The 14,934-nt window shown below is 35.8% G+C and overlaps 1 protein-coding gene across 1 annotated transcript; it reads left to right on the top strand.

Annotated features, from left to right (window-relative positions):
• The first annotated feature begins 987 nt into the window (after nucleotides 1-987).
• On the top strand, nucleotides 988-11,439 carry LOC127868612 (ubiquitin domain-containing protein UBFD1-like). The gene is made up of 8 exons (XM_052410490.1): nucleotides 988-1,014; nucleotides 2,417-2,614; nucleotides 2,894-3,016; nucleotides 3,513-3,548; nucleotides 4,329-4,504; nucleotides 5,776-5,950; nucleotides 7,771-7,853; nucleotides 9,198-11,439. Exons 1-8 carry the CDS (start codon nucleotides 1,002-1,004, stop codon nucleotides 9,306-9,308), a joined length of 915 nt encoding a protein of 304 aa, XP_052266450.1. The 5' UTR covers nucleotides 988-1,001; the 3' UTR covers nucleotides 9,309-11,439.
• The last annotated feature ends 3,495 nt before the right edge of the window (nucleotides 11,440-14,934 follow it).

Genomic DNA, 14,934 nt, shown 5'->3' with positions numbered 1-14,934 from the left:
TTTTCTCTCAACTGATTTAATAAATGGTGAAGTTCCGATAATGCACTATGATCCTTCAATGAAGATATTCAGTCCACACAAAAGAATAACCTCAGAAAGACTTAATGAATCATTTCTGGAATGCCAGAAGGACTAAACACCCTTCATTGTACATATGAGCCACGCTCTGGCAAAACAAGGCTTAATGCATGAGCGTGAGGTGTCGTCCCAGTGAATGCACAGGCTAAAAAGAAACAACATTTTTCGCATATATGGGATATTCATTTCCTTTAAAAAAGAATCCCTTAAAGCAGAATGTGTCGTCACTGATTAGCTTGTGTGGATTGCACAGGCTTATCTTGGATGCCATGACATGCGCATGATGGGGTCTTCTACTCTGTGTATAAATCCACCATAAAATATCTTATCTACAGTTTTTTTTTCACATCTTATTTAATAAATGGTTTATTGCACTGTTACCAGAGCCTCTTTGTATAGCATACTCGTGATGAGGGTAAACTGCATTGGAAGTTCAATCTTTAAAAAGGCTTTTAAGGAAATTTTAACTAAGTATCGCATCACCTATGGTCTTCTGGACATTCCAGCCAACTATCCTCTCCGGTGATCCATCACATCTACTCGAGGACGTAGACTAGAAGACATGGATGGTGCAGTGACCCGTTACTGTATACCATACTGCAGAACAGACACCTACCGTCACTCCTTCATTTCTGGAGCTCGATTGTGGAACCAGCTACCAAAGCACCTTACAGTTCTACAGACCCCAGATCTAGAGTCATTCAGGGAAGGACTGGCCGGCCTCCAATTCAAACATAGAGCTTTCCTGACTGTACATATTATTAATATTAAAGGTTTTATTTTTTTAGCTGCACTCTCACTATCACCTTGTAAATAAAAGATGTACGAGTTTGCTCCAGAGTGAGATTTGTAAATCACATGGAAGAAGAAGTAGCGTGTAACCTAAATTGACTCTTCAAAAGGAGATAATCGAGTCAACAAAGATGGCGTCCAATGGTGAACTTTTTCGTTTATCGTGCAAAAACACGAATTTATGAAAGGAATTGTAGTTCTAAAAGTTCTTTCAGGCTTATGCTGGTGTAATTTATAAACCCGTTGTGTCATAATGCATTAAATGGGGTTGTTGCCGTTATTGTACCAGCAGGCATTCACTTGTCGTTATTTTTTTCTTCAGCTTTTTTACTTGACGATTGCTCAATCATCACATGTTGTTTATTTTTTTATCTTAAATTACGAAGTTAAACATGATGATGATTGCTAGACATGACAAAAAGGACACTGGCATATGTGATTTGAAATCGTTGAACCCTAGAAAATCAATATAAGTCACTGCCCATACTCCGGGCTACTGTTTAGTATATTTTCTGTGCCCCCGGTTCTGTGTTATATTCCTTAGGTGGTTTACCACCGCAAGTCTTTGGAACCTCTGCTCCACAGAATACTTAAGATTACCTGATGTACTCTTTAGTATATAATAATGACCAATCATGATTCTTTAGTATATAATAATGACCAATCATGATGGGCTCAATTAGTCATTGTTGGCTCAGGCACTACTTAAAAGTAACCGGGATACTTAAGTATACTACAAAGTTTATGTAAAAAGTACCCGGGTGCTTTTAAGTAGTACCTGAGGCAATAATTTTCAATGAAGCCTCTGGCCATTGTCACAAAATTAAAGATTTGCATTTCAGTACATCTAAAGTGTTAGCAAGGATTATGAATACATATGATATCTTAGGAATTTCTCAAGAAAATATTTTCATCTGTTATAAGTTCTATATATTTGATTATTAGTATTATGGCGTAATTTATAATGCAGATCTGCTATATCAATATTCGCTAGCGCTGTTGATTCCAATGCACCACAGTAACTTACCTGTAACTAAACTAATTGTTGATTATTTACTTTTGACATTAGGTAAGATATGAAAAGAAAATTTTATTTTGAGTATGTTTTGCCTTTATGTGTGTTGTTTGAACCGTATATACATTCTTTTCTGATAATTGTGAGCCCTGAATACCTTTAGTCCACCTTTACAAGGATTATAATTATTCAAGTATTTCGAAAGAAGGCTAAATGTCCAAGTTTGCTGACGAATGCATTCTCTAATGGAAACTTCTTAACCCTTAATAAATTATTTATTTTTTTAATTAGAAGATTAACAAATTTAATTAAGATGGATAAGATTTAATTTTATCAGTAGTTTTAAAGTAAATAATCATTTTCCTATCAATGGTATTTTTAATTGCTATGATTTAATATGCGGGTCGGACAAGATTGTTTTATAGTTATGTGGGATCATGAAACAAATACAATTATAAAAATATTTCATGGTTTCTACCAAGGTACATGTATTGTGCACCAATTAAAAGGATATTTTGTTCTCAACCACAGATGATCAATCCTGTGGAAGTATTCTAGAGCAAACTACTGACAGCATCAGTCCAACAGAGTCTCCAACAGAGAATGTTTCACAGAATGCATCAGTGCTAGAGGAGGGTGGGTGTGGAACATGCAGTTCACAATCAGCCGACACAGACACACCAGCAGACTCTGGCGGGGATAATGGCAATGCAGCCTCAGCTCAATTAGGTAATGGCAATTTTCACTTCATTAATGTTTAATCGCTAAGATAATTATCTGTAAATGTGTATATGGATTTAAAGATAAACAAGTAATAAGTCTAAGACAAATTATTGATGAATCCATAAAATCTGCCTCAGCTTAAACAAATGTCATTTTTCAAGCGACATCATAAGTACTTAAATGAGAAATTACATCTGAAACTAAAGCATCGATGACTTGAATATATAAATAAAAGAATCCTATTATTTATCACATTAAATGCATGTTTTCTTTTCTATTTTTCAGAAAACTGTGATATAGGTGAAACTGTGACATTCACAGTGATATATAATAAACAGAAATATGATGTGGAATTTGGTTTAAATAAAACTATTCTGGACTTAAAAAAACATGTGCAGACGCTAACAGGTAAATGTTTAAATTGTGTGTCAATACTCAGTTGTAAACTAAACATGTTGCCAATATTTTGTCATATGAGCTTTCATCAGTATGTAAACAAAATAATTCCAGATAAAGCTTTAATCATGTTGTTTTAAGCAGTTAAATACAATGTTTTAAATGGTGAATTTATTAGGAACCATTTTCAGCCCTAGTTTTTTTACCAACCATGTATGTTAACACTTCTTGACTCAGCTGTTCTTGCAAGATGAATTAAAATCATTGTGAACACCATAGTTTGTTCAGATTTGTTTTGAAGTGTCCAAATGCCTAACAATAAAATTAAAACAGTGTCCTGTGTTAAATTTGTTAAATTTCTATGAGCAAATTTGATAAGAGTAGAACAATGTTTATACTTCCTTTTATAACCAAAGGTCTTTGCAGTTTTGTGTACTAAAATTGTTTTGAATTAAAGCCATCAAGGTTTGAGTATGTAATCATGCATGTTTACTAATATTTTTCATAGGTGTGCCTTCCACAATGCAGAAAATAATGTTCAAAGGTAAGGGTTCCTCAATCCGTGTCTGGAAACAGGTAAAAATAGATGCTTAACACACACAGTGGCAGCACCTGTTAAAAAAGTTGTATTATGGTAAGATATTTGCACAGCAACATATACATAAGGGCTTTTTTCCTATCTTGATGTAGCTGCCTTTGGCCCTTTTATTTGTGAAAAAACAAGTCGCAAACTTTTCAAAATTTGAAAACTTGAGTTTCAAACTTTTCAAAATTTTGAAAAATGAATGAGAAACACTTTAAAATTGTGACAATTTTAGTCGCAAACTTCTCAAAATTGTGAACATTTTAGTTGCAAACTTCTCTTAATTGTGAAACACAGCCATTCTCTTAGAAACAAAATAGCCCTTATTAAATAATAGTTCATCAGCCATTTTTGTTTCGAATGTAACCTAATACATAAACAGAAACATTCTATTTCAATTTTATCATCAGTACATTAATGAACTTTGCTTGAGGAAATTTGACTCCACTATAATAGGCACCATTATTTTCAATTTATCTTTGATTTATTAGATGAGCAAGTTGAGAAATTGCTTATGAAAATGTGACACCCCTACAATGAAGATTTTCAATGTTAATGTGTACAATTAATTCAGTCATGCAGATTTAGCAAGAGATAATATTGATTATGAATATTCGGATTTCCCACAATGATCCATTGCAATATTGTGGGTTATTCATTAATGAAGGTTTTGTTTTAGATAAGATTGATTATAGAAATGCGGTTCCCCTAAAAGTTCTGGTTTGTAATGTATTGCTGCAGGTATGGCCAAAGACGATGTGACGTTACAAGATCTGAAGGTGGTGAAGGGGAGCAAGCTGATGGTGGTGGGGTCCACAATGAACGATGTACTGCAGGTGACCAACACTCCCACCACCAAGGAGCTGCAGGAAGAGGACAAGGCAACAACTTCAAAGGAACCTCTCAGTCAACAGAAGGTATGACACCCAATGTCTAGCCCTTGTGTGTTCTTTTAGTTGATCTCTTATCCATTGGACTAGAATTCTTGAACTTTTCGGGCAATAAAAAACTTATGCCTGCTGTCTAGCTTTAGTTTGTTCATCTAATATACCTCTTAAACAGTGGCCTAGAATTCTGTAACAACCCTGGCAAAACAAGGCTTGACACGCACTGTCCAGCTTTAGTTTGGTCTTCTTGTATACATCTTAAACACAGGTCTATAATTATTAAATCTCTTAGTTAACAAAAGGAATGACATCTGCTCTCTAGCCTTAGTTTGTTCTTCTAATATACCCCTAAAACACTGGCCTAGAATTCTCAAACCTTTTAGTCAACAGAAGGCTTGACATCCACTGTCTAGCTTGCTTAAGTTTGTTCTTTGAATATACCGCTTAAAAACTTGTCTAGAATTCTTTAAGATCCGTAAACACTGCCTTATACAAGTATGCTATATAATAACTACAAACAACAAAAAGTGCCATACAAAGGTTAACTGACCCGGACTTCACCTCTATCACACTGTTATTATTTTTATGCCCCTTCGAAGAAGAGGGAGTATATTGTTTTGCACATGTCGGTCCGTCGGTCGGTCGGCCACCAGATGGTTTCCGGATGATAACTCAAGAACGCTTAGGCCTAGGATCATGATACTTCATAGGTACATTGATCATGATTGGCAGATGACCCCTATTGATTTTCAGGTCACTAGGTCAAAGGTCAAGGTCACAGTTACTCGAAACAGTAAAATGGTTTCCAGATGATAACTCAAGAATGCTTACGCCTATGATCATTAAACTTCATAGGTACATTGATCATGACTGGCAGATGACCCCTATTGATTTTCAGGTCACTAGTTCAAAGGTCAAGGTCACAGTGACTCAAAATAGTAAAATGGTTTCCGGATGATAACTAAAGAATGCTTACGCCCAGGGTCAAAAGTCAAGGTCACAGTGACTCGAAACATTAAAATGGTTTCCTGATGATAACTCAAGAATAATTAGGCCTAGGATCATGAAACTTCATAGGTTCATTGATCATGACTGGCAGATGACCCCTATTAATTTCAGGTCACTAGGTCAAAGGTCAAGGTCACAGTGACAAAAAACGTATTCACACAATTGCTGCCACTACAACTGACAGCCCACATGGGGGGCATGCATGTTTTACAAACAGCCCTTGTTTACTTTTTACCTCTGACATATTGATCTTTCTTTGAGCCATTTCAATGATTCTAAATCAATTGTTACAGCAACACAAGAAGGTGCTAGACAAGTATGGCAAGCCTGACGACGTGGTCCCAGGGGTGAAGAACAAGAAGGAGCCCCTCCCCCCAGCCCCCCTCACAGGCATGTACAACAAGGCAGGGGGCAAGGTCAGGCTAACCTTCAAGCTGGAGCTGGACCAGCTCTGGCTGGGCACTAAAGGTAGGGTATACAAAAAAACTAAAGGTAGGGTATACCAGGCACTAAAGGTAGGGTATGTCAGGCACTAAAGGTAGGGTATGTCAGGCACTAAAGGTAGGGTATACCAGGCACTAAAGGCAGGGTATACCAGGCACTAAAGGTAGGGTATACCAGGCACTAAAGGTAGGGTATACCAGGCACTAAAGGTAGGATATACCAGGCACTAAAAGTAGGGTATGCCAGGCACTAAAGGTAGGGTATACCAGGCACTAAAGGTAGGGTATACCAGGCACTAAAGGTAGGGTATACCAGGCACTTAAGGTAGGGTATGCCAGGCACTAAAGGTAGGGTATGTCAGGCCTAAAGGTAGGTTATGTCAGGCACTAAAGGTAGGGTATACCAGGCACTAAAGATAGGGTATATGCGAGGCACTAAAGGTAGGGTATACCAGGCACTAAAGGTAGGGTATACCAGGCCCTAAAGGTAGGGTATACCAGGCACTAAAGGTAGGGTATGCCAGGCACTAAAAGTAGGGTATGCCAGACACTAAAGGTAGGGTATGTCAGGCACTAAAAGTAGGGTATGCCAGGCACTAAAAGTAGGGTATGCCAGACACTAAAGGTAGGGTATACCAGGCACTTAATGTAGGCTACTCTAGGCACTTAAGATATGATTTATTAGTAATCAATACTCTAGGCACTAAAATAATGGCACAATTGGCATTAAAGCTAGATAAATCATGGAAATAAAGGTAAATAATCTAGGCACTAAAGGTATGGTTCACTTGGCACTTCAGATATGTTTCACTTGGCAATAAATATAGGGTCCTCTAGGCGCTTAAGGTAAGGTATGCTAGGCACATAAGGTAGGTCTTGGTCAATTTTGGTAGAAAATTGCTCACTGGATGTTTATCTAAACAAAATATAAACTAAGTTCCAATCTGTGTCATGTTTGTCTAAAAACTAGGTCACTTTGTCATATCTTAGAAAATCATTTTTGAGGCCACATTTATACCTCAATCTTGAAGAAACGTGGTCTGAATATGTTGACAATATCTAGGCTAAGTTCAAATCATTTTTGTTAAAAAAAAACAGGTCAACAGGAGAAATCCTAGAAAAATCTTGTTAGCACTCTGGAGGCAATATTTATGACTCAATATTGATAATCCCTGGTCAGAATGTTTAGATGGACATTATCTTAGCAGTGTTAGAATCTTGGTCATGTGCATTCAAAAACTAGGTAGCCAGGTCAGATCTTAGTAAAAAACACCCACTATTATAACATTGTTTGATGCCTCATTTTTGATTCAATTTTGATGAAACATGGTTAGAATGCTTATCTTGACAATATGTCGGCTGAATCTGCGTCGTGTACTGGTATGTCTAAAAACTAGATCTAAAAATGAAAAATGAGGTTGACATTTAAAGAAAAATGTATTATTAAAAGAAACTAATGGTTTTAGATACCTTTATCTATGTTATGCTTTATCATTATGTGCGCTGTACAGTCACATGGGCAAAAATAAAATTTAAGCGAATTTAATTTGATATATTCAATATTTTGTTTAATTATAAAGTGAGAAATCAGATAATGCACAGTTTTCATATCTATTAAGTCCATGTGCCTTTTGGAGTAAAAGTTTTGGTACAACTGAAGAGTCTGATGTATTAAGCTGAGGGGTTCCATTTCCTTGATGAAACTTTCATTTTGTTTGTTAATGAAGTGATAGCTTGATCCATATGATTTAAACATAAACTACTAGCATTATACTGTTTAATATATCGTAGTGATCATATAATTTCTTGGATTTTCGTATTTGTGTATGCACTTGTTTTTTCTAGAACGAACAGAGAAGCTGCCAATGAATTCCATAAAAGCTGTTGTCAGTGAACCAATAGTCGGCCATGAAGAGTATCACATGCTGGTAAGCCTGACCACTGCAATGCTATGAACTTAATTATAAGCAGTACAGTATTTTTATATGTTGACATTCTAGACCATAGTAGTTGAAAGGATTTATTTTGTCATTTTGTTGATTTGCTATGAACTTATTGTTGAAATCATAAGTCTATCACTTTATCTGTCAGCTTAATTTAACTGCTAGTAGGATCAAAGTTACATCGAAGTTTGTATACAAATAAGGAACTTATTATTATTTTATTATATAAATTTACCAGGTTTTTAATGAACTTAAACATTCTTATTAGATTGGGCTATTGTAGGCATGCAGGCAGGCAGCATATAACAGGTGGTTTTAATGCCCCAGAAGGAGGGCATATAGTGGTCTGTCTATCATTTCGTCACACTTTGCATTTAGGTTGCGCATTTAGGTTTCGAAAAATGTCGCTTCAGATAGCAACTTGATGTTTGGCACGCATGTGTATCTTGTGGAGCTGCACATTTTGAGTGATGAAAGGTCAAGGTCATCCTTCAAGGTCAAAGGTCAAATATATGGCTTCAAAGCGGCGCATAAGGGGGCATTGTGTTTCTGACAAACACATCTCTTGTTTGTTAATAACTTTAATTTCCCTTCACCAATTTTGATAAAACATAATATATAAGAACAACTGAAAAGTTTAATACATGCCAGTAGTTGGAATTTTTATTATGTTTTACATAAGACATCCTCGGTCATGTGCTGCACATTAATCAATAAATTCTACCTATGTAATACATAGTTCCCACAATTTTTGGTGATCTTTTGCAATATTTTTTAAATAAATCTGCTTCAAAATAATCATTGATCTGTGCATAATGCAATTATATGGTTTGTTGCATCAAGAATGTTGCATCAAGAAAAAAATAACTTAAGTTTTATGGGAAATGGCTTGATTTGAGGTAAAAAAATTATTCAAACATTTTCAGAAAATGTGTTAGTATTCTAGCTTTGGTTTGAGTTTGTATGTCATATAATTTTGCATGCTTAGTTTTTAGCTCGGCTGTTTTGGGGAAAAACCCAAGGTATTGTCATAGCCAGCTCGTTTTCCGGCGTCCGCCATGCTAAAACCTTAACATTGGCTCTAAAATCAAAGTGCTTCCACCTACAACTTTGAAACTTCATATGTAGCTGCACTTGATGAGTTCTACACGCCACACCCATTTTTGGGTCACTAGGTCAAAGGTCAAGGTCACTGACTTAAAAAAAATAAAAAAATATGACAAGCTTTTATTTATTCAAAACTGCTCCTGCAGCCGAGCATTGGCACCCGTTATGTGGACTGGTGCTCTTGTATTAAGTAAGAAACCAACTTTGTATTTGCTTCTGCAGGCCCTGCAGTTGGGTCCCACAGAGGCCTCCCGGTACTGGATATACTGGGTACCCTCTCAGTATGTGGACGCCATCAAAGACACTGTACTAGGAAAATGGCAATTGTTTTGATGTGCTGTGGTGTGCGTGCGTCCATGGTATCGTTGGTGCAAAATCCTGAGCAAAACACTCCGCCTTGTGATAAATTGCTGTCAACACAAAGTGCTTGGATCTATTAAGTCTTTCAGTTTGTGTAACTGGAATCTTCTGATTTGGTAAAAAATGCATGCAAACTTACTAAATAGGTATGTTTTCATGGTCTAAATTGTCTTGTTTCATATTCACTATCCTATCATACTGTGATGAACACCAATTGTTACTGATTCCAATTGTCTTCATGATAATTTGTATATGAGCATCTCTTTTGTTAGGCCTTCATTAGCTAATAGTGGTCTCTGTTAATTAAAACAAAAGCTTACTGTTTCTATTTTTTTCTGTAAATTGCTTTCTTTGAATATTTTGCTTTAAATATTGTTTCTTTCGAATATTGACATGTTGTAAATGCATATGTTTTCAATTATGTATTGTACAGTTTTTTCTGAAAGCTGTTACATAATGAATCATCAACTAAATGAACTGCTAGAATAGAAATAGAACTGCAACAATCTGCTTCAAGAACTTATGAAAGTAGACTTGTGTGCCAACAGCATTTTGATGCTGGGGTGTGATAGTGATTGTTCTGTGTCTTCATCATTTCATCTGTCCTCACCTTCCTCTGTCTGTGACAGGTTAAGAACTTCTTTGATACATACAAATGTTGCTTATGATCCACTCCTTTCCACTTTCACCTTGATCTTATTTGGACATAGGGATTATTTAAACCATCCATATGAGACAAATTAAGTCAATTTTTTATGCACTTAAGGAGGGCATATAGTGATCGCACTGTCCGTCACACTTTTGCGTTTAGGTTTTGAAAAATGCTCATAACTTCTATGTTGCTTCAGATGTAACCTGTAAATTTGGTATGCATGTGTATATGGACAAGGCCTTTCCATACGCACAAAAATGTTGACCCCTTTTGACCTTGAACTTAGGGTATGTGTTTAGGTTTCGAAATCTGCGTTTAGGTTTAGAAAGAGCATTTTTGGGGGGCATATGTCTTTCGATGGAGACAGCTCTTGTTATATTTGTCTAGCCCCATTACCACTTCCTAGAGCTCTTTGAATTTACACAGTTGTTGTTTATGACCATTCCCTTCCCATGCATATCCCATGACCTACACTTTGACCTTGTCATAGAAATTGAGCCATAATAATACCCAGCATCAACTGGGGTCATGTGTTCTCAAATAGATATTCTTGTTTATTTTTAAAATCTGCAACCTTTTTTGTTTAAAAAAAGGAATATAAATTTAATGCTTTTCTGATTGACCAAACATGAAAAGTCTACCTATCATAATTAAAGACTGGTAAAATATTGATCACTGGATTTAAGCTACTTGTGGCTATTTTAGCTTATCTTGCAGATATGTAATGGATAAACGCAAAACTAATATATCTTCTTAAAAGAAATGTTTAGCAGATAGAATAGTTGCGCATAAAACACTTTGTTTGCATTTTTATCAAGATGCAAGTTATGTTTTAAAGGACCCCTGGCAGAATTGTTGAAAAAGGATCCTGCTTAATATTGTATATATTTCTGCAAATCATCATGTTCTTGGTGAGATAATCTTAGAAGGAAGTGTGGATGGCCAAGATTGTATTGTTTTTCTAGTCTTTAAGACATCAGATGCTAACAACTTGCATCACTTTGACATTTTTAATGTGATTTATAATGAGGTGATATGTGTGTTTTAGAGGACAATACCATTTTAAAGTCAATAAGTTAATGAAATAGGAAAGTTTATGAAGAGGCTAGCTGTCCCTGAACCTTACTTGTAACACTTATGTAAAATGTGTGTGACTTCCTGGTTTTTATTCATTCAGCATGTCATAAAATGATTGATAATCAGCGGAAATTAGTAACAAACAAATGTAAAGCCTATTATTATCATCATCAGATGTCAAACATAATAGGATGTTTTGTTTCCTGTTGGTTATTGAATCATATATCACTTATGATAACTTGAGTGCATTTTCTGTAACAGTAATGCTTTAAAAACGTTTACATTATTTAGAATGATAAGTTAATATATCTTCGAATGTTACCTGCAATGGAACTATATTGTCTTCTATAACATGTAATAAATTTTACATCTTAAGTTAGTGAAGTGTTCATTAATTGCTAGAGCAATTGTATACACTAATATTTTGTATAAAATCAGTGTTAACATAGTAATGTTGCTTAAGAGTTGGCCTATGTATTGAATGATATTTAAATAACAGTAAATGTGCTTTGTACGAATGGTAAATGCTTACATGCAGTTTTGTGTTTGCTACACACAATTTTTCATTGCTATGGAAATAAACCATGTTGGAAACTGTTGATACTTTGTTGGTATTCACTACAGTTAAACTATGTTTCCAAAACAATGAAAACTGCAGGGAGTTCAAAATATTAGTTAAATTCTCCATTTAAACATAGGTTTATATGTGAATCAGACGATTGCCGCAAGAGTTTTCACATGTGTTCCTCTGTATTAAATGAAAGAGGAATTTAATTTATACAAGTTGATTGGCATGCACCTGACATAATTGGGGCTGCCCAATACCTGTACTGATGCTATGCAATATATATGGTAAATAATGCATGTCAATTAGTGCTGTTCCTGACGCCTTTCCCCACCAAAAAGATGCTAGCACTGTTGCTATGAAATTAGACAATTTGTTTTAAAAAACAACAACGCCTAAGCCAACATTAGAACATTGGATGATTGGAGGGTGTCCAAAAATCTTGCAATATTTTAACGTTCAGCTATCAGATAGTTGATGATTACTGGTGGGCACATACTGATATAATAGTTATCACATAACAATACCTGTTATTTGGAATCACGTTTATTTAGCTCACAGCAGGAAATGCTCAGGTTGGTCAAATGTGATCAGTCGATGTCCGGCATCATGCGGTGTGCGCATTCACCACTTTAGAGGGCAATGGTTTTGTTTACCTTGACAACATCTAAGCCCAGTTCGGAACTGCGTCAAGTGGGGTCACAAACTAGGGAAGTATGCCAAATCTATCCAAAACAATGAAAACTGCAGGGAGTTCAAAATATTAGTTAAATTCTCCATTTAAACATAGGTTTATATGTGAATCAGACGATTGCCGCAAGAGTTTTCACATGTGTTCCTCTGTATTAAATGAAAGAGGAATTTAATTTATACAAGTTGATTGGCATGCACCTGACATAATTGGGGCTGCCCAATACCTGTACTGATGCTATGCAATATATATGGTAAATAATGCATGTCAATTAGTGCTGTTCCTGACGCCTTTCCCCACCAAAAAGATGCTAGCACTGTTGCTATGAAATTAGACAATTTGTTTTAAAAAACAACAACGCCTAAGCCAACATTAGAACATTGGATGATTGGAGGGTGTCCAAAAATCTTGCAATATTTTAACGTTCAGCTATCAGATAGTTGATGATTACTGGTGGGCACATACTGATATAATAGTTATCACATAACAATACCTGTTATTTGGAATCACGTTTATTTAGCTCACAGCAGGAAATGCTCAGGTTGGTCAAATGTGATCAGTCGATGTCCGGCATCATGCGGTGTGCGCATTCACCACTTTAGAGGGCAATGGTTTTGTTTACCTTGACAACATCTAAGCCCAGTTCGGAACTGCGTCAAGTGGGGTCACAAACTAGGGAAGTATGCCAAATCTTATCAAAACTTTGTTTCCATTCTAGAAGACTTATTTTTTACTTGATAAAACTAATCCAGTATGTTGATCTTAAGATGTTCAAATCGGCGTCATGTTCGAATCGGGGTTACTTGGGGTAAAAAAACTTGGTTACCATTTGAAATCTTGGACCAACATTATTAATCCTTTTAATTAGGGACATATATTTCTCCATCATGAAGAAACTTACTGCATATTGTCTGTATAATATCCAGCTCAAGTTTAAATCTGGGTCAAATTATGTAAGAAACTAGGTCTCTGGGTCAATTTTTGGGAGACACAAATATTGGTACCACTGTTGAAGCTAAACTTATGATTCAACTTTAAATGATAATGTCAGAATATTTTTCTTGAAAATATGTAGGACACATTCTTATATTGCTCATTTCATGTCACTAGCTTAGACCAGGTTTATTATTGAATGTTAAAGAAACAAGGCCAATATGATAATATTAACAATATCTAAGTCAAGTTAGAATTCGGGTCAAGTTGGGTCAAAAACCAAGAAAAGGTCACAGGATCATAGAACCAGAAAAACTTGCCATTATGAAATGTTTGTTGATTTTGTTTGTTTGTTGATTTTCTGCATTTGCTGGTATATTCAAAAGCAGTATTCCTTGAACGATATACGTCCATCATGGCTTTCATGTTTATATTTAAGTTAACGTTTTGTCGATTTAAACATTTAAGCTTATGCAGTACCTTTCTCTAGGACTCTGTTGGTAAATAAGAATCCATGGTATGTCATATATTGAGTCTTGTTCTGAGAAAACTGGGCATAATGCATGTGCGTAAAGTGTCGTCCCAGATCAGGGACGACAATTTCCGCTAAATTGCATTTTGCTAAGAAGAGATTTCATTTAAACGAAAAATGTCATAAAAGCGGAAAGTGTCGTCCCTGATTAGCCTGTGCGGACTGCACATGCTAATCTGGGACGACACTTTACGCACATGCATTATGCCCAGTTTTCTCAGAACGCGTTTCTATTTCTTCCAAACAAATGATTCATTTTTATTTCTTGCTCAGGTGAGCTATTGTGGTCAGTCCAAGTCTGAAATGCGGCATTCATCGTCAAATTTTTCTTTATAAGAGACCATTTTGTCGTCCAATTTGCTGAAATTAAGTCAGCTTGCATAGGGTGCCATCGGATATTGTAAATTTGGCTTTTTCATTTACTTAAATGGCAATCATATCAGGGTTCCCGCTGTCGATCACAGGAACACATTTCTGTTAGTTAACACTGTCAACAATTTTTAGCAAGGCAGCAGAAACAGTCGAAGCAAAGCAGAACCGTTCAGGATTTAAGCACGCTCACTATAAAGTTGCAGAGCATAATTTGTTTATTGGTATCAGTTAAGAACGACAACTTAACCATTAATTTGCCACATACGAGCCCACATCTGTGCAGGGGTGTCAAAGTTCAGGATTATTCCTGAAATCAGGATTTTGGCCCTGAAGGACCAAATTTGATATTGATATAAATCAGAGGATTTTTTCTGGAATTTTAAGATTATTATCACAAAATGTCAACTTAAACACATTTTATTTTACTTTAACATAATGTTTACAATGTTATAACCAAAAGTTAACAAAGGTACATGAATTATTAACCCTTTTTTGCTCTTGTCCCCAAACGCTAAGCTCATTTTCAGGATTTTAGATTTTGGCCAATTGACACCCCTGTCTGTGACACCACTTCATACATACATTTACCTAACTACGTTATTGTCATCTCTCTACTGATGCGTACGCACACCTCATATTTTGTAGGTTTACTTAGTGCTAACTCACGGTCGTTAATCGCGAGCGTCACCTTTTGTTTGAGGTGCATTAACAAACGAGCCAATGCTACTTCATTAGTGGCACTTCTGACCGATACAAGGTGAATTCTACAGGGTGAGT

This window comes from Dreissena polymorpha, chromosome 2 (assembly GCF_020536995.1).
Source record: "Dreissena polymorpha isolate Duluth1 chromosome 2, UMN_Dpol_1.0, whole genome shotgun sequence".
In the NCBI taxonomy this organism is placed as follows: Eukaryota; Metazoa; Mollusca; class Bivalvia; order Myida; family Dreissenidae; genus Dreissena; species Dreissena polymorpha.
The sequence above is the reverse complement of the archived record's forward strand: the minus strand, read 5'-3'. Positions and strand labels throughout refer to the sequence as shown.